General features: G+C 36.0%; 1 protein-coding gene across 5 annotated transcripts in view; it reads right to left on the reverse strand.

Moving 5' to 3' along the window:
- Nucleotides 1–26,656, reverse strand: part of SOX5 (SRY (sex determining region Y)-box 5) — a 610,606-nt gene that overhangs the window by 49,196 nt on the left and 534,754 nt on the right. For 4 of the 5 annotated variants that reach the window (XM_006897210.1, XM_006897209.1, XM_006897211.1 and 1 more), the window contains 2 exons: nucleotides 24,825–25,002; nucleotides 12,969–13,114 (listed from right to left, as the gene is read on the reverse strand). The exons of the other annotated variant lie outside the window; for it this stretch is intronic. In XM_006897210.1, the coding sequence (XP_006897272.1) occupies nucleotides 12,969–13,114; nucleotides 24,825–25,002 (324 nt within the window). The remainder of the gene's footprint in view (nucleotides 1–12,968; nucleotides 13,115–24,824; nucleotides 25,003–26,656) is intronic. 5 annotated transcript variants of the gene reach the window in all.

The following is a 26,656-nucleotide window of genomic DNA, read 5'->3' on the forward strand; positions in this document are numbered from 1 at the left end:
AGTGCAGGAGGGGAAGACCCTCTATGAGATGGATTGTTTCAGTGACTGTGGTAATCGGGATGGGTGTGTCAGAGGCGGTGCGGTTGGCGAGGATAGAGCAGGGTTTAGGGCTGTTGTGCATAGGGTCGCTATGAGTTGGAAACGACTCGACGGCACATAACAACAACAACAACAATGCACTTCTAAAGAGTAAGATATTTTGAAAGCTGTATAAAATGAAAAGTATTCTTGGGAAGCACAAATGGTTAAGCAATTGCATACAAGTGAAAAGTTAATGGTTCAAACTCAGCCAAAGGCACCCTGGAAGGTCATAGCTAAGAAAAGATAATGGAACTTGGGGTCAACATGAGTTGTAACTAGTTTATTGGCAACTAAAAGGAATAAACAAACATACTTTTCCCCTCTATCCATCAATGATAATTTTTCAAATGTTATCCAAGTTTAACACTCAAAGCCACTTACTTCTTGATCAATGTCTTGAATTCAAAGAAGATATTTAAAATTACAATAACATGAAGAATTGTAGCTATGAGATATAGTTTGTAAGGATACAATCAACAGCAATCAGACTCCCAAATTCAGGTACTGTGTTCTATTAAACATAGTTCTGTGTCCAAATTCAACATTATTAATTTCAGTCTCTAGAACAGGAAAGTGCCTTTATGCAGAGGACAAAATGAATAGGTTGAGTGTGTGAGGAACAGAAAAGTTTCTCAAAGGAAAATTACAGAATACAAAATATTCACAAAGAAGGAACACGGGACTTACTGTTGTGGTAAAATTTATATATATATATACATACATACATATATGGAAGTGGGAAATGGGGTAGGGTTTTACACAGAGTCAGAATTTCACATGTATCTAAATGTGGTCATGATTAAACAAAAAAGCTAAAAAGAATAATAACAATAAAACATATTTTGTTATCTTAAACTAGGCATACTTAAGTACTAATTAAAAATACCGAGTTAAAAACTTAACTCAGAGAATTACTATGAGAAAATCAGCAAACCAATCAAGAAAAAGAATAGAATTCACAACCTACACAAGCTGTCTGATGGGTGGGAGGGCTGCACAGATATAAACACAAAATTGAAATTTTGTCTGATGATAATTATTTCATAAACAATGGGCAATTCAGTTAGTCAGCTGCACAGTGGTACAGCATTTTTCTCTTTAATATTTCCTTTTTTATGAAGTAAAAGTCATAAAACTGTCAACATCCTCATAAATGCAGCCTCAGTACCCACTTGTTGCCTCAGTTAAATAAATATAATTGGACAATTTTAAAAAGTCATCACTTAGTTCAGAAATGCAAAGTCTGACAAACACAATTGGGCACATCAGGGCTATCATTCTCTTTTCAATTAGCCATGGTTGTTTCAGGGTAAGAGAGACAAAAAGATAGATGGAAAGAGATACATAAAGTCTCATTTGATAAACAGATAAAACTTCATCACGTGTTTACTCAGAGCTACTATGAAAAGCTAAATTAATACCCAAACTGAACTCTGTTAACTCATAGCTGAACCTCCAGAGGGTTTTTGGAGAGAGTGAATTACATGGAAGGAGACTGCCTTTCTCTCATGGTGCTGCTGAAGGACTCAGACATGTAAACTCCTTCCCAAACCCTTGCTCTCCTTATCTTCTAATTGAGAAGACGGTAAGTCATGAAGAAAAGGAGCGAGAACTGGAGAAATGAAGAAGTAGGAAGAAATATGCACTAACTTTACAGAGCTGGTGGCTTAGTGGAAAGAATTGTGCTGCCAACACAAAGTTATGTGGTTCAAATGCACCCGGTGTTCTGCAGGAGAAAGATGGGCAATCAATTGTCATGTGATTTACAGCTTCTGAAAACCCACTGGAAAGTCTGCTATGGGTCAGTTCCAACGTTGTGGTACAAAACAACAACATGTACTAACTTGAGGAGATGGTATTTACTTAAAGAGCTGTGGTGTGGAACTATAAAGCCTCAATCGCATACCACAGGGTGCTGATACCAATCTGGAACACAAGTCGGTCTAACAGACACTGAGGCTACTTTCATGAAAAACTCAGTGAAAAAAAGAAGTGAACTCCAAAGCGGAAATTCTGAGTTCTAAAATGAATCTATCACTTAAACAAGTCTCCTTATCTTCCCAAATCTTAAGGTTGTTTATTTTTTTTTAAAATAAAAGATAAAAATTCTGCTCCATATTTCTTAAAATTTGATGTTTAAATAGGATGTGAAAGGATATTGGATCATGTAAAACTCAGAGTAAGTATTAACAGCCATTATTATGTCCAAGATTTATAGTCCTATATCTTACTCATTTATAGAAGAAGAAAAAGAAGATCTAAAAATTCAACAAAGTCCTTTTAAACAATGCTTAATTCAGAATATTTTCTTGCTAATTTTTACTACATACTGGTAAGACAGTCTGTAATGAATTCTAAAAAGGAATACAATGAATCTGCTAAATATAAGAGGTTTATGAAAAAGAAATTTCCTTCTAAATATTTAAAGAGACAAGGTATAAGAACCTTGAAGACAGAGCTTACTGGTCTTCAGGAAGAGAAAATAAAGGAAGGAAGAAGGGAAGAAAAGACCATATGTAATAGGTGTGGTTTTTAGAAAGAAGATATTTTGTCCAACAGTGGTTCTTTGCCTATAGAAAATTTAGGAATTCTGACATATGGGTAATTCTGACATATACATAACAATATAACCCTACTATTTTAATATAACTACTATTTTGGTGTAAATATCCTTCTAACCTTTTTTTAGAAAAAAGTACCACGGAGATATACTTTTATAGTATCTGGGCCACTCTCTATACAGTGCTTTGAAACTTTATTCATGAACACGGTATTGTGAGCATATCTTTATATCCTTAAACAAACAGACAATTTCAATCACCAGAGAGGCTTGTGGGTGTCTATCTGAAAACCCAATTTGGCATGCCCTATGTGTCTCATTTTATTGGACCCTCCTGCACTAACTCTCTACCAGAATGATGTAAAGAACACAAGACTCTCTGTTTGAAAACACGCACAGCTTTTCCAGGCTTGAAAATTAAACCATAAAAAGTTTACTGGGGGAAAAAAAATACACACACACACAACAAAAAAAAATATCCTTTAAACAGCTCCTTAAAAAACTCACACCATAATTGCTCCCCACCAAGCGTGGGCACTTGCTAGCTGCAAGTAGTGGCACTGTGACAAATGTAGCAAAACTGAAAGCGGGCTATACTAAGAGAAAGAAAAAGTCTTCCACTGGCCATCTGTGAAAATAAGGCATGTGGCCATTAAATGCAGAGGCTGTAAATATACACAAACTCCATGAAGCAAATGGCAAAAAAGGACTAAACTTCAAGCTCAAACAAATCAAAATGTTTAATGCATAGTTACCACTGCTGGACGAAAACAGCTCTGATCTTTGCAGTCTGCAAACTCGGCATGTATTTCAATTAAATACCCCAAAAAAAGAAGAAAGGAAAGGAAAGAAATGAAAAGACACAGAAGAAAACCGTCTGGAACAAAGGGCTACAGACAGTCTATACTCAATTTCTAGAAACAAACAGCTCCTTTAACTTACACCAGCCTGTCGAGAATGTCGATTGGAATTATTGAAAGGCTGACATATAGAGTGATGGGTGGGTGATGATATAATACCTATTTGCCTTTTTTGTCATGGTCTTTGAAAACTGGCTGCTCTGTGCTGATAATATTCACTAAGGGGTTTTCCTCTCCTCTCCTGTCCCAGAAGAAGTGTTCCCTAGCTAAGACACTCAGAATTAAGAAGGTTTTATGAATGAAAAACAAAAGAAAAGAAAACCTCAGCTTCAAATGCTGACTTGCACATAAGAAAGCTGATCAGAGTTTCTAATAATTACTTCCCAATAAATCAGTCTTCTACACAACTCATTTTATATACATTTTCAGAATGGAGAGACTTCTTAAAAATAAGTATATACTGTGTTTCAGATTTTGTTTATCTTTATAATTAACAATCAAATGATAACATGTTAACACAGCTTAAAAAGAATTTATACTATGTTTTATAAAGAGAAAACATTAATCATTTATACCGCCTTTTTTTCTTCCCAGGCAATCTAAGTAGAAGACTAATAAGATTGGGAACATTTTTTACACACACGTCTTGGATGGTAAAATCCCCAGTTTTCACTCTGTTACAATGATTTTTGCTCTGGAAGGCTTAACATAAAAACATATCTACCTCCGTTATCAAGTTTTTCTCTAATCACTAAAATCACTCTCTTCAATGTGACTCCTTTGAGTTACGTTAGCTAAAGGCAACATCTCAAAATCCATACACAAATCATTAATTATAGTATCTCCCACCAAATGCATGAATTCCTTAATAGCCACTTTTTCAAAGCCTAGCCTGTTATTCATCATTCCTCAAATGCCTACTCCTTATCTGAGGGATGGATCATGAGCTGGATAATGCTGAACTAGGTACACTGTCAGTTCCTGAAGAGTTAACACTGCTGGCCCCATCCATCAGATGGCCAGCGAAGCATCAGGGAAGAATGATGGATGTAAAATTATTACAGGGCTGCCATCCGATACACTTACTGCCATTTGTAACTAATGCTGGGACTGACACACTTTTTTCATTATTAAACATCCACATTAAGTCAACATTGGTCACTGTCATTTCACATTTGGCACTCTGTTAAAGGGAAAAGGCTTGACAATGGCAGAAAAAGAGGTGGTTGTAATGAAAGAGTTTCCTAGTGCCAAGAGTTTTACATAATAAAATTAACCTTTTTTTACAGATCAGCTTATAGAATCTGAGGTGAGATTACTTATGAATAAGACTGACAAGATGCTTAAAGATAAGCTGGTACCATTCTTCAGTGAATTATTTAATTTGCACATGTTTACTCACCAAATTTTCCTGTTAGTCTCCACAAATTCCTACAAGAATTTCCACTGAGCTTCTAATGGAAGAGATATTTTTCTAGCTATTCTCATTTGCACTTATATCGGGATTTGGGGCTTGTGACTTCACATTAGAAGAATACTGTAAGCACTCAATGTTTGGTGTAAAAATTCTCTAAGAAATATCTGTTGATGTTTGAGGTTTATTTGGTAAATGACATCTGTTTTACATAAGAAAAGCATCCAGAAGTGGACCTTAATGTGTATAAAACATGTGTAAGCATGCATTTCTACATTTAGCCTGTTATCAAACACATTTTCCTGTGGACATGCTTGTATGTAATTTAATTCTTCATGAATCACAGACAAGACTCTAGACATGTAATAGTGAAGAGCACAAGCAGACAGATAATAAATATATGACAAAACAAAATCTGTTTTATAAAGGAAATATTACTGAGCTTTGATAACATTTTTATAATGTAGTAATGACAGGCAATGGTCTTTTCCTATACAATAGCCATTCTGATTCTGCTCTTCTTGCTTGATGACATACGAGGAGACTTTCAATAAGACGTATTGGCACAGTGCCTGTAGCAATGGGTTTGAGTATATTATGGATGGTGAGGACGGCTCAGGACAGTTCAGATCTATTGTTCATAGGGTCACTATGAGTCACTGCTGACTCAACAGTATCTGCTGTTGTTTACTGTTGAGTCATAGCTGACCCTCCAGAGGGTTTTTCAAAGGCAGTAAATGGTACAGGAGGGGATTGTCCATCCTTCTGCAGAGCAGAAGGTGGATACACACTGCGTGCCTTTGGGACTGCAGTGCAGTTTCTTACCACTAGGCCACCAGAGCTCCCTCAGTACCTAAGAACAACACAACCTTTTATTTCAATATTTCTCTTGATCTCAAAGAGGACAGGATAAACTCTCTAACCCAGTCACAGCAAACAACAGAGGCTCCATTTAAAGCTGTCTCTGCTTTTAGCCAGTAGTTATCTAACGGTGGGCATAGGACTTATTCCAGCCAATGAAATGTTTGTGGAAGTACTTAGGCAGGAGAGCGGAATAATATGAGTAAGAGACTAAATTTAGCAAAGAGAAACTGACTCTCCCTTCCCTAAGTTCCTCGCTAGGATGGAACAGTTGCAGTAGCCATTCTGTTACTGACTCTAGGGGGGAAAAAAACAAAAGAATAGCAAACTTTCAACTCACTGAGCTATCTAATGCTACCACTGTCCTACACTTAAACGGTATTCCACACCAAACTTACTATCATTGAGTCCGTTTTGAATTATGAAGACCTTCCATAGGTTTCCATGCTGTAAGCATTTTGGAGGAAACTCTCTAACCTTTTTCCGTTGGGGCATCTGGTGGACTTTGACCTTTTTGCTCAATATGTAATGCACTACACTGCTAGGCATTTTCCTCCCATTATTATTTACAGCCTCAGAACCCCAACAGATGGTCACAGGGAGTAAAAATTATAAAACATCCTTAAGTTGAAACATAATCACTAATTTTTCAAGCTACTGCTCTTAGACATCCTGATACAGTGGCAAAATAGAGTACTACAGCTTATGTACAATCTTTCTCAGCTAAACAAGCATGATTATTGTTTTACTGTGTGACTCATAGTTGACCCTCCAGTGTGTTTTCATAGGCTGTACATCACAAGGGAGGAGACTGCCCATAATTTTTCCCTCCAGCAGCTGATGGAATTGAACTCTCTGCTTTTGAATTAACAGTATAATTCCTTACTCACTAGGCCTCAATAGTGTGAGGAAAATAAGATAGAACATTTCTGGACTATTCCTCATTGTAATTGAGTGGATGGTTCTCTCTATTGTTTTAATAGTGGATGGTGGGACCAGAGCACAAAGTCAGGTCTTTATGATTCCTTCCTTATAAGGAGCTCTGGTAGTATTGCAAGTGCTGAGTTGTGCTGCTAATGTCAGGATTGGCAGTTTAGCCTGATGGAGTGTTGTCATGAGCCAGAAAGAACTCACCTGACAGGGGATTTAGTGTTGATTAGCAAATGAGAAGCTATTGTCATCATGCAAAGCATTTGATACTAACCAAAGGTCGGGGGCTCAAACCCACCAGTTTCTCCATGTGAATCTGAATTGACAACAATGGTTTCTTGTTTTTAAAAATTAGGAAATCTATAATGTTCTAAGAAGCATGTTGGCATCACTGATAAATATCTAGCTGCTAACTGAAAAGTCAGTGGTTCAAACCTACCAGCTGTTGTAGGCGGAGAAAGAAATATTAGTTTGTTTCTGTAAAGATTTACAGTCTCAATAATGCCAGGAGCACAGTTCTACTCTGTCCTGTATGGTCGCCATGAGGTGAGAGTTGACTAGACTGCAATGAGCTGGGGTTGTGCATGTGTGTAAGCACAAAGTCAAGGACTTGGGTTATGTAGCTGATTGTATGGTCAAGTTTATGCCATGTGAGTGAAAGCAAAATGATGCTTTCTATAAAGTAAATGCATGAGAGTTTTCTTTATACCTCCTACCTGAAAAGCTTACTTCCATCCATAGCACTAATATGTAACAGAGCTCTGTGGCAAAAGATAACATTATTTGAATATACAATCAGTCTATAATTAACCAGAGATGACAATTATAAATAACACTCTGTCCCAGAGTTTCCAAGAAACCTGACATAACACAGTTCTTAGTATGTTGAAACACTTCCAAGAAAAGTAAAGAAATAAGAAATGTTTTAGAAGTCTTCAATTAAAATGTGTTTCAGTATAAATGACTTTCATTATATGTTTTGGTACATATCACTGGAAAACATTCTTCCCTAACTTCACACCTCTAATTGTTTTCACTGTCCAATTATAGTTTTTCAAAATTAAAATCTTCTAGTCGGGCCAGTTATGTTGGGTATTTGAAATGTACATCAAAGTTCATAAATGTTCAATTTATGTATCAAAAAAATGCAGTATTTCCTCTTCAGGATTTATGACAGATAGAGAAAGGTTTGAAATTACCAATTATTTTATCTTGGTTTTGGATCCACAATCAACTCTCTTGGTACTAGCAGTTGGGTGTTTGCTTTCGGCAAATCTGCTTTCAGGGACCTCCAATATACATTTCCAATATACTTAAGAGCAATGACATCCATTTAAGGACTAAGGCACACCTAATTCAGACTATAATCTTTTCAGTCATTTGCTATGCATCTGAGAGCTGGACAATGAATCAGGATGACAGATGAAGAACTGATGCCTTTAAGTTGTGGTGTTGGAGAAAAATATTGAATATCCCATGAATAGCCAAATGAATGAACAAATATGTCTTGAAAAACGTGGAGCCAGATTGCTCCAGTAGACAAGGATAGTGAAGCTGTCTCTCATACTTTGGACATGTTGCTAAGAGAGGCTATTCATGGGAAAGGGATATGATGCTTAGAAAGGTGGAGGGTCAGCTAAAGAGAAGACCCTCAACATGTTAGACTGACATGGTGATTGAAGCAGTGGATTCAAGTGGATCAGAGATAGTGAGGATGACACATAATAGGGCCCAATGCAGGTTTGTTGTTCACAGGGTCACTGTGAGCTTAGCTTGATATCACCTAACAACAGGAAGTTGGCCCAGTCATGCTGGCTATTTGAATGTGCTTCAAAGTTTATAAATGTAAGATTTATGTACCAAAAAGGCAATATCTCATCTTCAGGATTCTAGTCATCTTGATCTCAGTCACCATCTCATAAGGGTGATGGTTTACATTTCTTTTAAATTTAAGTAGAGGTTACATTTCTTTTAAATTTCTTCAATCTCAATCTCAATCTCTCTCTCTCTCTGCTTCATGTACTGTCTGCATTTAGAGGCAAGGGTATATATTTAGAGAAAAAACATCTTTCAGATATTCAAATCATATGAGAAGATGATGGTTTAAAATATAACCTTTATTTATCATCTATTCTGCTTATGTCTTCCATTAAGAAATATAAACTAATATTGAGTCTTCCTACCCACGAACAGGGCACATTCCCCCCCCCCCCCATTTCTTTAAGTCTTTTATTGAGTCTTGCAGAAATGTTCTGTAGTTTTCTTTCTATAGGTCTTTTGTGTCTCTAGTTAGGGTCACCCCCAAGTATCTCAATTTGTGGTTGGTTATTAAAGCTCCAAATCACGGGCAATAAGACAGATGTAAATCGAAACCACAATGAGGTACCATCTCACCCAATAACAGTGGAAAAATTAATTGGGGCAGCAAGTAATAAATGTTGGAGAGGATGTTGTGAGAAAGGAACTCATATGAATTGTTGGTGACATTGTCAAATGGTACAACCATTCTGGAAGGCAGTTTGGCGCTTCCTCAAAAAGCTGCACATAGAAATTCCATATGACCCAGCTATTCCACTACTTGGAATATACTCTGAGATAATGAGAACTGAGGCACAAATTAATATTTGTACACCAATGTTCATAGCAGCATTATCCACTATCACAAGAACATGGAAACAGCAGCCCAAATGTCTAACCTCAAATGAATGGATTGAGAACTGATGAAACATTCATGTCAAGGAATACTACGCATGCAGCACACAGGAGCAATGATTTTGCAAATTACTACCTAATTTGGGAGGGAGTGGAGAGCATTATGCTGGGGTTGTACAATTTGATGAGTGTGGGGTGAGGGAAATGGAAACAATCTGTTCTCTAAAACAATGTATTCAAATTTTGTAAACAAACTAGTGTAAAATTAAAAAAAATTAAATATGAACCAAATTTTTTTAAAGAAAATTGTGATTAACTTATCAGCCATGGATAATCTGAGTCTGAAAGTCTATTACAAAGATAAGCATTAGGAAAACAACAATATGAATAGTTATCACCTATACAGAAAAGACAAATTTATTCTTTTTGACAATAAAAGGAACAAATCCCAAGCTTTTGTCAAGGGCAGTATCCGTATCTGTCAACTCAGGTTCATAAATAACTAATCTGAAATGCTTCGCGATACGAGGTCCTCATTCACAAGTCCTATTGACTGGCTCATACTTGTAAATATGTAATTATTGGCAGTTAAAATAGCTATCTAAACTGTAATATAGATGACTTTTCTTGTCCCACCCCTATCTTCAGCACACATTGCTCTTCTTGACAGCTTTGACTCACAGTGAGTGGCCTTTGGTACAACAGGACAAAACCATGCCTGGTCCTGTGCCATCTTCTCAATCACTGCTGTGTTTGAGCCCATAGTTAGGTACTAATATTAAATGATCAGTACTTAAAAATAAAGAAATGTGACATTATTATTTAATTCTCATGAGTTAACTAGTAGGTCAATCATTAATGACTTCAGAGACGACACCCAAGATAGTTCAAGAAGAAAACACAATTATAAGAACTCGTGCTTCAATGGCAGCTTCAAGGATTTAAGTGTCATTCTTAGGTGTCAGGGGTAGCACAAGCCATGAATTTAGATCCTCTTGACAAAGTTTATTTACCCATTATAGCGTTTGTCATACTATAAACTCTAATGGAACTGCTTCATGTTCATATTTAAGATTTTTACTTAAAAATATAATTGAAGACTTAATTACATTGAAAAATACATGGCCAGTATAGTGGGAATGCTAACCTTCAAGAGAATGGAAACAACTTAAAGGACACATAGGTATTGGCAAGATTGATTTTAAATTTAGATTTTTTTAAAAAAGAAGTTAAAAATCTACAGCAGAACATTGGAAGTCGTAGCTTTCAACAAAGGTTGAAAACTCTCACTACTGCAACCCAAATGAAAGGTCCTAATTGGAAAAATACAATAAAGTATGATTGCAGAGAGTAGCCAGAATTTGAAATAGGGTCCTCAACAATGGGTATGTATGGAACAAAGTGAATGCAGATGGTTCCACTCCTTTTACTTAATCAAAAGGCTATGCAGAGTCACTGGAGCCAGCACAAAGTCATGTGTTAGAACAACAGCTGATCTGTATTAGAGAAGATTAACTCACAGTGCCATGGTGGAGGGCCCAGGATTATTTTATGTACTTCCACTGCCTTACAAGCCGTCAGCACAATTATTGCCCTCCGATGTGAATGACTGATCTGTAACCACAGCTAAACAGCATGCTGCTTAGGGGCCTAGGAGCTTCATGAAGATGAATTTCCATACCATCAAAGTGCTTTTAATGGGCTCCCTGATCCAACCACAAGGCCTGTTTTGCAAGTATATAGAACTCAGGATGAAGGCTTCCTGTCCAAAAGGATTTGGTCGGTTGTCACTTGACAATTCCCAGCCAGCACTGGGGAGGAGAGGGGGGAGATAGGTAGAGTTGTCTCTGCTTTGGAGGATTAAAAAAAAAAAAAGGGTACAGATGCTTGCTGAATGCAACCAACTGCTGTATCCACAGCTGAATTCAATGCGCTTAACAAATAATGGCAATTTAGCTATGCTTGCGAGGAATAGCTTGAGTCACTTTGCATTAGCATCTGGCTGAGTGTTAAACTCATTTCTACATGGGGAGCAGAGAAAAGGAATTTCTGTTCAAGCATCCTTTCAAGAATGTTTAAATATTTGAATATAAATTCCTTTATGCTTGCTATCATTCCTTCTTAGAGCTGTCACTTTGCTTTTCCCCTTCCTCTTTGGTGCTTAACTATAAAAATTGTGTGCCCTTCTCTCTGCACCGATATCACTCTTGTGTTGTTACTACAAAGGTTGTGTACCAGCCTGTTCCCTCCAGAGATAGTACTGTGTTGGAATAATTTACTCATTGTTTTCATGCACATTAGGACAGGCACCAGAAGAAAGGTTGTGACAAGATCACACATCCACCTCTCACCTCCACCATGCAGATTGCTAGCTAGCTTCTTTAGAGATTACAGCTCAAATTCCATATAAAACCTAGCAGAACTAGCTTTCCAAATTAACAGCAATCTGCTCCTTCTGGACAGTATTGTTCTTGTTAACATTATATATCTATATCTAGCTAACTATTAAAAACCTCATAGCTGTGGATGGAGTCAGACCAACTGAGAGATGACTCTCCAGTGGATTTCTGGGAGGCTGTAAATTGCATGAGATTGGTGGATTTAAACCACCTGAAAGGTGTCAACTTTGGAATGCCAATGGACTCCAAATGGACTGCACCACTAGAGCACCTTTTAGTTAACAACAAACCACTGTAAAAGCAATTCTGCTGCTGAGTATATTCAGACTCATTACATCAGGTTTCTGAGGTTGTAAATTCTTAATGAGTGCAAATTAGCCATTTTTTTCCTACAGCGCAGTTGTGGATTCAAACTGCCAACATTTTTTTTTAGTTAACTGTAGGATAATGTAAAATAATATAAAATAACCTTTTAAAATGTCAATTCAAAATATACCAAACATTACCAAAAGCAGTCATTTCTTCTGAGCACTCTGTTAACAATTCAGAATATTTTTTTTCCTGAACAAAATACAATGGATACATAGCAAAAAAATGTTTGACATTTTTTACATCTCAAATTCATAAGCATCACTGGTCTAAGGTATAATAATTACGTCAAAGTTTTTAAAAGTACATTTTCCTATATGTTAAGGTTAAATTTTCCAATAGTGCAGTCACTAAAACTCTGCTTTTCATTGGAAACATTATGACAAGCTTTGGATTCTAAGTACTTAGAATATGAGCATGGGTATCATCCAAGCTTATGCTGATTAGAGAAGATTCTGCATTTGCAAATCCAGCTCATCCCCATATACAAGTTAAGCATCTCCATAAAGCAAAACTTTCACTCAAACGCAGGTATTCCAAATGTGATCTCATCTTAATACTAACTGATGGCCTGGAAGACGTGATAATCATTGTCAATAGGGTTTAGAGATGGTTACGAGAGGATTATAACTCTTCCCAATTCCAGATGGTTTTATTAAGACGGATATAGAAAACATCTATATTTATAAAAGAAAAATAAAAAGGAAAGGAGGTGGGGAGAGAGACCTGTCATTCTGATGATAGTAAAATGACAAAAAGATAATAAAAGGGGGAAGGGGAGAAAAGCATAGGCAAGATAATAATTTTGTGGAATAAGGCTGTAAATTATTACATAAACTAACCTTTTCTGTCCGGCAGTTATTGAGGCCTAGACTATTCACAACAGCCACCTTCCCGTCAAGCACCTGTTGTTCCCGCCGAAGTTGTTCCTTCATTTGCCGAGCTTCTTGGATTGCCTTGGTGACAGCATCATGATCATTTAAATAGCCTGATAATGAGAGAATAGATATGTTTTGTACAAATGGACATGTTGTTAGATGCTGTCATGTCGCTTTTAGGTCTCATCGTGATGTATGAACAACAGACTAAAACTTTACCAGACAGAGAAGCAAACTGTAATGCTCGCTTTTATTTCTGTTAACACCTAGTATCTGGTATAATAATAATTTCTCAATGAGATTTATATAAAGTGAGTGAATGAATGACTAATTGATGGTACCAAACACCGGCAGTAAAAAGATAATACTTGAATGAAATATATTGTTTCCAATATTTGGAAAGGAGTTAAAACTTCAGCTTTAAAGTAAAATTTTAGGTATTATTTGACCATTTTGAAGTGTGTTTCAGAAAAACTTACCTCAGAATCTGTTTATTTTCATACAAAAATCATGTCTGTATTTAATTTATATGTGTTAGGTACTGATGATTACTTGAAGTATTGAATCTTCATGCTATTAGAAAGGATAGTTTAGAGTTTGTATGTGGCACTTTTAAGCTTGCCATATGAAAGGTTTCACATTTTATGAAAGGCATAAAATACTAACTGAATGAATGAATAGAACCCTCCTTTTCCAAAGTCTGTTTCTGGTGAAATAAACCATGAAGTGACAGTGCTTTGCTAAGGACACAAACTCGTAATCATTAAGATGTTAAATCTGAAACACAAACGTAACCAAGCCCCTGTGGTTGCTTGATATCAAATTGTGGTTTCTGGTAACTGTAGTCGCACTTAATTCACACTCTTAATAAGATGTTCACATGTCCAGCTTGGTTTGCAGCTTGACAATCCAGAGTTTGTAAAACAAACCCAAATCAAACACAAACAAAAACTGCCAAATAATTTCCTTTAAAGAATAACAGGTTTAAGGAGAAAACTAGCCTTTGACAGTTTTTAACTTAACACTGGCCACTGCTTTATTTGACGTGCACTGTTAAAATGATCTCTATGACCTTAGGGCAGAACACCAATGAGAAGAGACGGGCAAATATTTAAAGGAAAGCTAATATCTATCATCTTACTCACTCACTATCTTTTAACTAGGGCATAAAATGGCATAAAATGAATCTGTAATATGAAATTGCCCAGAAAAGGGGCTTGTTTGTGACATGAGGCTAAATCTAACCAGATCCATTGGTGAATTGTGACAGATGGAGGGACTGTGAGACAGAAGGCAGGCACTAATCACACATAAAATGACCGGCTTGCCTCAACATGTTCCATGGATTCCAGCAAACTTTACACCCTAATCCATTTTTAGAACAAAAAACATCTGGGCCATAAATCCTCTAATCTGCCAAAACACGCTATTAAATCCCATGATTTGTTGAAAAACACTAAGATTAAAGAAAGGAAATATAAAATGGCTAACTGCCGTGTTAGGAAAGTGTTATTAATACTCTTTCTTTGTCTCAATTATGAATGTTCTGGTACTAAAGAGCCTTGTCTAATCATGTCAGATTACACATTCTCGTTGTACTGCCGGGTTCTTCTATCTGATCTGCTGATTGCAAAAAAAACCAGAATATTTTCTTGCTGCTTAAAACATTTCTATCAAATAAAGTAGTGTTAGATTAGTTTAGTGCTTCGAAGGCTCTACATGATCTATGCCTATTTTCTCCCTATTAGGTTCAGATTTAATCTGGTCTTCTGATTTCTTTGAAGCAGTGAATCATTCTAATACAGGTAAAAGAAAAGGGCAGCTAGAGAACTATACTGCCTCCAAGAGTTTAGCACTTGTGACTTATAGAAAATAAACACATTATCTTGTTATTATATGGAACAATATGAATTGATAATAACACCACTTTATAACAAGGGAGCTCTGGTGGCATAATCCATAGACACTTGCACTGTTAATCCCTAAACTCCATCTCTACTCTGGAGTACCCACCCGTGGTCAACAGGAGAAAGATGTGCAGTCTCCTTCTGTACAAATTCATAGCCTCAGAAACCCATTCATCCCCAAGTCAGTTCCAGTTTCACAGTAATGAATGAGTGATTTAGACTTACAGTATTTTTGTAATTAATATTCAACTCCAAAAAGTGGTTATATTTGATTTTCTATTATATAATCCTCAACTTTGTTTGGTTCTTCTGAACAACTTTCTTAATATATTATCCTGGAGCATGTTCTGTTCATGCACAATATTATTCTAGAAAGAAATAAACTCTTTCATGACTGGCAATTGCAGGATATGTTTACTTGATAGGCTTTTAAGAGACTTAGCTTTATTTTCCTACCTTTTAATTGCAGTTTATGTACATGAAACAATCATGTTTTTCTCTACCCTATTTGGTTTCTAGGTACTCTATTGAGCTTCTCTGTTGTTGTGCACTACAAAAGAGCTGGAAACAACTCAGAGTTGACCTTCTGGCAGGTTTTGAAATGCAGTAATTCACATGGGAGTTGATTTGTTTCTCACAGAGCAGCTGGTGGATTTGAACCACGTATCTTGAACCACATATCTTGCTTTGGAAGCATAATGTCATTAAACCATATATTTGACAATGTACATGAAATCTAATGAAGTTACAAACTCTTAATGCTGTTTAGTGGCTACCAAGTTAACAATGTGTAAGAAAGTGTTAATTTAGGTTCAAAAGGAATATTAATTATTATAGAGTTGAGTAATTGGTAGACCTGTGTATTTTAATGGCTATTTCCAGTTTTAGGTGTATATTTTGTTGATTTGCAGATGAAAATACACACTCACATTAAAATTATTATTTTGCTTTTATAGACTCTTGGGATTTATTAAAATACAATATTGTGTCTCCTGTATTAAATCACAAAGTCATTTATATAATACAGAGGTGGAACTTATTAAAACTGCGTGCAGGTTCTTTACAACTTGCTTTCATCATAGTATCCAACTGGCTGATTGCAAAGGCTCCTTCTCTTTCAGCAATTGGACTTGCCTCCAATTTTGGAAAGACCTGTAAGGGTCTTTGACTTTCTTGTTGCCTTCCAAGCCTACCCAAGTGTTTTACAAATACACTGGAACAAAGAATTCCTTAATGTTCCCCTAAAAGGATATTATGGGATACATTACAAATATTTAACATGACGTTTCTTCATAATATCAACTCTTTGTACATTTTCCATCTCATCTTTGCCACTCTTTAATGAGTCTTATACTTAAGTTACCTCTGCCTACCTTACTCCTTCCCTTGAAACTTGAAACTGTTCTCTCTTAAACACTATTTCTGGTGTGTTTGGAATTGATTCAAACGTTACTGCTTCAGGGAAGACTACTCTGACCTACATTAGACTTTGTCGTTAGATGCTGTTGAGTGTTGTTTTTGTGTTATGGGTTTTGGTTGGTTTTTTTTTTTTACCTTAGTGAGCAATAGAATGAAACATTTGCTGGTCCTATGCAAACTTGAAAATCACTGTTAGGTTTGAGCTCTTACTGAAGCTTCTGTGTCAACCCATCTATCTCATTGAGGGATGCCTTCTTTTTCCCTCACCCTCTACTTTACCAAACACTATTTTCCTCTACAGGGGTTTGATCATTCCTGAGAACAAGTCCAAAACATATGAGAGAAAGGTTTTTTTCCCTTTTATTTTCTTCATGTTTTATGCGCTTCATGTCATCTCATAAAGTCACGTGGTCTTCAATCATTATTGTTCTATGTATCAAATTGGTTCTTAAGACAGTTTCTAACTGCAGTGAGATATAATCAAGACTGTATCTTTCCTTGTAATTTTCTTCAGCTTCAATTTGAATTTATTTATTATCAGCTGTTGGTCTGTTCCAAAGTTGGCCTTTGGCCATGTTCTGACTGACATTATTGAGCTTCTCCACTGTTTCTTTCCACAGATGTAGCCAATTTGATTCCTGTGTATTCCATCTGTTGAGGTCCACCTGTACAGTTGCTTTTAATGTTGGGAAAAAGTAATTTCCAATGATTAGGCCATTGGTCTTATACAATGTCATCATACAAGCATCAGCATTGTGCCTATCTTTCCCCAAGGACATATTTTTCAACTACTTATCCTTCTTTGTTTCCAACTTTCATATTCTAGTCATCAGTATTTATAAATGTCTTTTGATGATATGTTTGATCAGCTTTCAACTCCAGTACTTGGTAAAACGTCTCCAGTTTATCTTTCATGTTAGTGGCTGATTTGTAAATTTGAATAATATTTGTATTAATTTATACCCTTTGTAGATGTGTAGATATTATAAAATAACTGAGAGTTTAGTAATTTAGGCTAGATCTTGAAGTGTTCTATTTGACAATGGACATGATGCTGTTCCTCATCAATATGTCATTCTTGGAATGACAGACCAGCAGGTTGTCTGGTTAAAATGGCCAATACCTGTGCCTTTAAGTTCATTAATGCCTAGCATATCAATATTTTATTGATGTTCTATTTCATTTCTTAACAGCTTCCAAAATTTGAGTATGTTTAGTATGTTGTTGTTATTGTTAAGTGTCATTGAGTCATAGACAACTCATGGTGACCCTATGAATGAAAGACCTGAACATTTGTATAACTTTCATCGTTTCTCCATGTTAATAGTGTTTCCGGAGGCTAGTGATTTCAGAAGTGGATGCCACTTCTGCTTCCAATCTTGTTTTAATCTGGAGCTCCACCAAACAGTGCCCACCATGGGTAAACCATTATCAGATTTGACACATAAGTGTCACAGTGTTCAGCATCACAGAAACCACGAGTTACCTCTGTACAGCAAATGGACAGACCAGTGTTATACAACTTAGAGGAATGTTTGACCAAAACCAATTAAAACCAGACCTCAGGGCCACAGATTAAAATCACCCACCTTTGGCTTGGTAGCATTACTTTCTGTCTACTAGGACAACTGAGATCTCTCTATATTGGTGGTGTTGTTAAATGCTGTCAGGTCGTAGATGACTCACTGCTACCCTATGAACGAAAGACCTGAACACTTGCATAACTTTCATCATTTCTCCACGTTCACAGGGTTTCTGGAGGCAAACTATTCTGGAAGTAGATGCCACTCCTGCTTCCAGCTTTTTTAATTAAGGGACACCCCACACATATTTAGAACTATTTCAAGAACAGATTTGATACCTTCAATTTCCTACTTTCACACATTGCCCATTCAACTTTCTGATTACTATTATATGTTTGCTACTGATTCTTCTAATTTTGAGTTATAATACATCAACAAATGAAGGTCCTTAAAGCTTTACTTTATTCACATCACTAAGGATTTTCGCAGCATTCCTCAGCTGCATTTTGCGTGACTTCTCTCCAGAAGGACTTTGTTTCTAGCACTATCTGCCAATGTTTGCTGCTATTTACAAGTTTAAGTTCACTAGTTTTTATAAGGCAGTAGGTCACCAGGTCCTATTCTCTACTCTGTTTAGTTTGGAAGTTCCACTAACAGCTGTCCACCTTGGTGACCTTACCAGTATTTGAAATACCAGTGGTATCACTTTCAGCATTATTGCAACATGCAAACTACTATAGTCCAACAAACTGACAGACAAGTAGTTCATCACAGTTCTTCTTGTACTAATATAGTGACTTCCATTTATATGTTGCTTGTTGCTGTGTTTTGTCGAGTTGGAATCGACCCATACTGATTCTCTAGTGCATTTTAAATGCAGTTTAATCATAGGGAAAAAGATTGCCCATCTTTTTCCCATGGAAGAGCTGGTGGATTTGAACCACATGCAGCAGAGTTCCTTACCACTCAGCCACCAGATACTTCTTGTATTTATTTCCCACATACTTCTTTTAAATGTTATCAATATCTTTATCATCAGACTATTTTTAATTTTCATCTTTAATACTAGTGTATGACATGATTTCAGGTAAATTTTGTTTTGTTTTCTTTCAATCTTTAACATCTGGCCCAGGGCATGTTCTAATCAAGGAAGAACAGTATCTTTTTAAATGAAAATGTCTACTTTTATGATTTTAAGATTACTACCTCTGTTTCCTCATCAATGAAAGCCTGTATCATATAACATGCACTTAGTGAAACTTATAGAAAAAAAGACGATATCAGAGCAATAAAGACCCATATTTACTATATATTTTTATTTTATTGGACTTTTAAACTATAAATCAAAATAAGGGCATATGTCTTTCAAGTTACTGTCAGTAAAAAATTGTTGTTGTTGATTGCCTTCAAGATAAGCATGACTTACAGTGACCCTATGAACAAAAGGCTTGAAGCCATTCTGTAACAATTGACATTTATCAAAGTTCATAGAATTTATAGAGGCATGTTGCTTAGGAAGCAGATGTTACTGGTTCCAAACATGTTTTAAACTGGGAGCTCCTCCAAACACTCTTCACAGTGGATAACCATATGGCATTTGACACCCCAATGGCACAAGGTTCAGCATCATAGGAATCTCAGGTTACCTCAGTACAGCATATTGACAGGAGAGTGCTGGACCGCTTAGAAGAATCTTCCTCCAAAATTTAATAACAATCAACTTTAAATACAAAGACCTTCCCTGATGTCTTGTTGACACTAAACAAGAGGCTAAAAAAAAACAAACAAAAAACACCCCATATAGTATGTTGTTGTTGTTGTTATGGGCCATTGAGTCACCTGCAATGTATAGTGACCCTATATTCATTTTATTTTTGATAAGGAGTGCTAGTAGCATCATGTTGTATTGCCAACTTATAACTAAGAGTTTGAATCCACCATTTGCTCTGTATTCAGGTACTAACCAAAATAGTTTTCGTTTAACCGACCAGTCACTCTTTGGGAGTAATATGTAGCAGTCTAGCTTTGTAAATATGTATAGCCTTGAAAGCCCTCTGCGTGCTCTCACCTAGAGTGTGGTCACCAGGATTTGAAAGTGATTTGACAGAAACACATTTGATTTTGGTTTGAATAGTCATTTCTTCCTCTGTGAAAGTGCCTGTCAATTAATTATATATTAAAATTCAAAGCAATTTTCAAAGTGTGTATTAGTATGCTAATATTAATTGTTAGATTTTAGTTTATATTAACTCATAATCCAGTGGTTTGTTGTGAAGTTATTATAATACTCTTGCTCAATCACTCACTATCAAAGATTATAATTTTTCTTATAAAAACATGATAGAAAAAATTTTTGAGGTGATATTCTTCATTACATTACCCTATTTTTAAACTGTAGAAATAAAGCATTTTATGAATGTTCCTGAAAAGATTTCTTTATACTGTAGTAGGTCATGATTTACCTATTTTATTTGGCCAGGAAAAGTTTTACTTTGCATATATTAATGCTCACTGATATATGTTCTGAAGTTACTATGGTAAAACAGACTACAGACTTATTAAAGGCACAGTCTAAGACTTTTACCTGTTTTATTTTCTAAAATTAACAAGAGAAGAGATTTAAGACTTGTTTTTGATTGGAGAAGTTAATAGATAAACACATGATTGGGTAGAACTTCTAATGCAGAGAAGTTACCAACTAAAAAGGAAGAATGCCAACCCAGAATGCATTTGTAGGGCTCACCCTACACTGGCTGTGAATCTAGTAAGTGACACAATCTCCATGTAAATTGTTTCCTAAAATGAAAATACATGTAATAAAGACAACATCACAGTCCAAACTCTGTCAGGAATCTACTTAGAAGCCCTGGTGAGTTTAGTCTTTTTAGGTTTCTGTTTTTCTCTATGAAACAATGTTTTAACTACATGAATATCTGCTCTCTCTAGTTAAGTATCTTTAATTATAGACTATTTATTTGGATAATAGATGTAAAAATGCTTTGAAAAGAAAACTGAAAAGTGTTATACATATGTACAACAAAGGGGGAATAAGCCAATGATGAAAAAAAACAATATCTACTCAAAAGATTCTAAATTTATCCATCATTCTTCTGAACTATTCATGTCTTTTTTTAGGATTCCATTCCATTGGCACTGCCTATCATTTGTGTGCCTATCAAAAGCATTCTTATAGAATACACTGTAATATTGGTCACCAACCTCAAAAAGTCACTTTTTATAGTTGTAGCAAAGAGCCCTATGTCATTAAAGATAACTTAAGTGTATTATCTTTTGGTTCACAGATTTCTGTGGTTTATTAATGGTATAACACATCAATTCTTCTTTCAGGAGTGACCTTTACAACACCATTAATCCCCACAGCTTTTATCCAACTACATTATTACTCATTATAGTTTCAGCTTTCAACGCCTGCATTTGTTGAAAAGAGAAAAGTAAATTGTAGTGGCCTCAAATCCTTGAAAAAATATGAGGGAAGTGTATGTGGTGAAGGAACTTTCACAGAAAATATGAGAGTAGTGGAATAGGTCAGATGACAAATGTCAGTATATACATTCTTGTCTTTCTAAAATACTTTCCATCATACTTACCTAATCCTTGGAAATATTAAAGTAAACAAAGTTCAAATGGTAAGAATTCAAACACATTCATTATTCTATTAAATACTCTAGTTCTACTATCGCTAAAAAAGTAGCACATATACCAGTGCTGGTATTTATGTACTTTTGTGAAATTAAGGAAGTAAATCATTCTTGACAAATAAGATATTTTCTTTTCTGTACTTAAGATTCAAAATGCCTTGGTGACCATAGAGAATACAAACAGCATAACTAGGAATTACCTATAACAGAAAGATATACAATGAAGAAAAAACCATACTTATATCACAGACTTTGCTCAAATTTTGAAAAATTTAAAATTTTCATTCTTTCTCTTGTCATTGTTTGTACTACCTTGATTGACTTCCTTGTAGCAAACTAGCTTGAATCTTAACTTGGTAGAGATTGAAGCATTTTAAGGTCACCCCATCAGTTTATTGTCTATGCTAAAATTTTTTTGTAACTCTACTTTTATGTCCTTTTGCTTTAGTTTTAGAAACAGAGAGACTATCTCCTTTCCAATTATAATCTTTTCATCATCTTTTTGCTTTATTGCCATTTTATACTCTTATACGCTTTCATGTCTATCCATCTAACTTCTTTATCTTTCTTCTTATATGTGTCATTTTTTCAAACATACATACACACACACACTCTCTCTCTCACATGTACACAGCTCTGGTGACTTCATGGATAAGGAGTTATGCTGCCAAACCAAAGGAAGATGGTTGAAATTCATTAGCTGCTTTACAGGAAAAAGATGAGCAATCTCTTCCCATGTAATTTACAGCCTCTGAAAACCTGCTAAAGGTTCATCTATGAGTCAGTTCAGACTCAATGGCAATGTGTTGAGGTGTGTGTGTGTGTGTGTGTGTGTGTGTGTGTGGTTTTCCTATTCTAAAATCTCTCTCCTTAAAAAAAATATATAATTATCTTTTACTAAAAAACTTACAAAACCACATGCAAAAGCACAACTGTACTTTCTTTCTTCATACTCTTCACAGTCTTGCAACTGGAATTTTGTTGCAACTATTGCAGTAACACTTCTCAATCAGAGTTGACCTGTTCATGACTTCAAGGTAAATCCTAAGAGTTTTTATCTTCATGTTCTTTCATAGTCTCGAACAGTTAAGTTGCCCCCTCTTAGAAATTTTCAGTTTTCCTAGACCAGACACTCAATTATTATTCATTCTTTAGTGTTCCACCTAAAAAAGTGTGGTGCTATAAACATATTTTCACTAACATTTTGTATTATTCTCTTCATGAGTTAGCCTCATTTCCCTCCCATGGAGTAGAGCTAGATATAATAGTTCTCTTTTAGGGAATAGAATAAAATACAATTGACTTTCAATGTAAAGAACAGATGAATAAAGGTACTAATATTTTTATTTCTTGTCCCTGTGTCACTTATTCTGAGGAAACTAGCTGTCAGACTACGACAGTTCTGAGAGAGCTCCTGACAGAAGCCAGTAGAAACTGAGGCCTCTGGCCATCAGCCATGTGAATATTTTGGAAAGATGTCCTAGAGTCCTAGTAAAGTCTACAGATGATTGCAATCCTGAGCACATCTTGACTGTAACTACATGACAGACCCTAGACTATAACCACCTAGCTCTGCTCCTAGATCTTAACTCTTAGAAATTGTGAGATAACACATTTGGGTTCTATGCTTTCATGGCTCCTACCGTTTCCTTATTGAACAATTTCCATGTCTAAAATTCTAGCATTGATTTTACATACCAGCCTTACATACACGATTTTTTTTTTCTGAACATGTCCTTCTAAATACTTCCTGTGTTTCAAATTCAACATATACTCAATTTTTCTATTTCTCTCTCTATCAAAACCTGTTCCCTTCCAGGCCTTCCTTTCCTGTTAATGTAGGTACAATTCTGTATAGTGCACAAATTCAGGTGTTTCTCATCCCGATCACTCATTCAATCATGAGTAAGTTAGATCAGTTATTCTTTACTTGAATCTATTGCTTCCTTTCCTTTATCCTTATTCTTTTGTATTTCATATACTTTAGTCTTGTTCTACAATAAAACAGTGGGTTTCCCTACAGCTTTCTAAAAGTTCTGTTTACCTTGATTCCCAGAGATTAAGTCAAAATTCCTTGTGAGGCATTCAGAGCTCTCTACATTTAGGCTGTTCTGTTCCTTTGAATTCCAGGACCCATCACTTTCTGTCATATACACATTCTGTAGTCTTGCCAAATCAGTACATTTCTCAAAAAACATGATGACATTTCACTCTATCTGGATTTTTTCTCACAGCGTCAAATGCCTAAGAATGAATCTCTTTCCTAAGTTGCTCCTTTTAGGTGTCACTGAGTTGACTATGACTCATAGCAACCCTATGAACAACAGATCTGACCTCTGTCCTATCCTGAACCTTCCTTAAAATCTCTAACATGCTTGAGTCCATTGTTAAAGTCACCATGTCAGTCTATCTTGTTGAGAGCCACTCTCCCTTTTGCTGACCCTCAAATTAGGCTATCTGCAACTCAGCCTTCCTTGATATTTCCTAAACAAAAGTCAACACTCTCTTCTCTATGACAGTGGAATTGCCTCTGTGCTCTAAAAATCACAGTGACAGTATACAATTTACACTATAGGTCGACAGATTTTTCTGTCTATGAGTCTGCTTAAGTGCTTTTTGAAGGTTGGGCTCTTCATACAATACAGTGTCTTGCAAATAATAAATATGTCAACAGAGTCAGATTGAAGTACTTAAGTATCTTTCAAATGACTTTATTAATTCCTAAAAGAAGTATCATTGATTTTAGTTTTAAAGTCATCTTATAGAAACATTTTCTAGTGTCTAGTCTACTGAAATGACAATTACAGAGAACTGAAGTTTTAGAGTATGTTCAACAGCTTTATAATGTTTATGATATTTTCAAGTGAATAAAAATTAAAATGAAATTGAACAAACCTCACATTCTGGTGGCTGGTGGCTGACCCACGCATAACAGATTTCATCATCACATATATTTTGAATATACAACAAAAATGGAAATTGTTTCAGTGATGGAAAAGGCAAGTCATCTAACAATATTCTGGAATCATTATTTACTGTGATTAGTCAATAAGACTTCATGATATGCTAATGAACATCAAAGCTACATAGATAAACATAATACAATCAGATTTTAAGGTTGGATGCCATAGTAAAGACTTCAATTTGAAATGCAGTTCGCATAGAGAAAAAAAGCTATTAAGTTTATAACAATGAAACTTTCTTATAAAACCCAAGTCAAATGAAAAATAAGTTGATTTTCCACTTAAAGATTATTTTATCACATTACTATAAAAAAAAGAAAACCAACAAGAATAAAAGAAACAGACTTACCTATTGTGCTAACTCTGGCTGAAGGACTAGCTAATGATGCTGGGACAGAGGCTTTGAGGGGGCCTGCCCCACTGTTTATTCTCAGAGCTGGCATATGGGGAGAGGTGGGTGATGTTGGTGATTTGCCATCAGAGGTCTTGGGTTTAGCTGATAGGTTCAGTGGCTGTGCCACTTCATCCTGCAATGATCATTAGAACATGAGTTGTGATAAGGAAAGGATGATAAAAAATGTCACAAAAACGAAAGTTATAAAGTCCAGTATTTTTCATTCAATTAGTCTACCAGTCATTGCTCTCAAGATTCAATCAAAACAATACAGTATTTTGGTTTGTTATCAACCTAATGTCATTAGTTCAAAACACCATTTGGGAATGAAGAAAATATTATATGCATCCACATATAAAATAATAAAATCAATTACAATACAATTTCCTCCCATAAATGTGTAACAAGTAAGTGACAGTCTTTAAAAAGCTAGTCATTGTACTGTTCACTATTAGAGACATAAAACTGTTAGCATAACTATAATGACATAGGGTGGCTTTCAGCATATGAATAATAACAGTGCTGCTTCAAGTAATTTTTTGCCTTTGAAAATTTTCCCCTAGCATTTAAAAACAACAGTGTCAAGATTACTTTATCGGAAATATTTAGCTGACTCAGTCAGCTATCTCCTCATAAGAGATCCCTTATTTGGCAGAAACCAGAAAGATGTATGTCATTTTCCTGTATGCTAGTATATAGTGTTGGTTCTCAAAGTTTGGCCCTTGGACTAATATTCACAGCAACACTTAGGAACTTCTTGTTGTTGTTGTTATGTGCTGTCAAGTCACTTGCAACTCATAGTGACCCTATGTACAACAGCCCTAAACTGCTCTGTCCTGTGCCAATTGTACTGTCTCCGATACACCCATCCCAATTACCCCAGTCACTGAATCAATCCACCTCATAGAGGGCCTTCCCCTCCTGCGCTGTCCCTACACCCTACCAAGCATGATGTCCTTCTCCAAGGACTGGTCCATCCTTACAACATGCCCAAAGTATGCTAGATAAAGCCTCCAGGGAGCTGCCCGGTTTAACCTTTTCCAGGATGAATCTGTTTGTTTTCGTAGTCGTCCATGGTACCCTCAATACTCTTCTCCAGCACCACAGCTCAAAGGCATCAATTCTCCTTCTATCCTCCTTAGTCACTGTCCAATTCTCTAATGCATTACAAGTGATAGCAAAGACCATGGCCTGTTTCAGACGCACCTTAGTCTCCAGAGAGACACCACTGCTCTTCAGTACTTTGGAGAGGTCCATAACAGCAGACTTTCCCATCAGGATGGGAAAGTCTAGGAACTTGTAGGTAGTACAAATTATAAACTCTAGCATCTCTAAAGGTAGATCCCAGCCACCTGGGTTTTAATCAACACTCCTGGAATGGTCTAGTGCATGCTAAAGTTTGAAAACTCCTGCCTTAAATAAATAACATAAAGAGAGAATACACAAAACCTTTGATCTGTTGTGGGTGTTGCGTTGAGTATCATTGAAAAGGAACTGACTTATTACTGACCCTCCTCCAGGTTTTCAGAGGCAGTTAATTGCATGGGAGAAGACTGATCATCCTTTTCCTGCATTATTCATTGTTGTTGCTGTTGTTGTTGTTATGAGCCGTCGAGTCGTTTCCAACTCATAGCGACCCTATGCACAACAGCCCTAAACCCTGCTCTATCCTGCGCCAACCACACCGCCTCGGACACACCCATACCGATTACCCCAGTCACCGAATCAATCCATCTCATAGAGGGTCTTCCCCTCCTGCGCTGTCCCTCCACCCTCCCAAGCATGAT

This window comes from Elephantulus edwardii, unplaced genomic scaffold, assembly GCF_000299155.1.
Source record: "Elephantulus edwardii isolate Elephantulus edwardi_28Jun2011 unplaced genomic scaffold, EleEdw1.0 scaffold00206, whole genome shotgun sequence".
Taxonomy (NCBI): domain Eukaryota; kingdom Metazoa; phylum Chordata; class Mammalia; order Macroscelidea; family Macroscelididae; genus Elephantulus; species Elephantulus edwardii.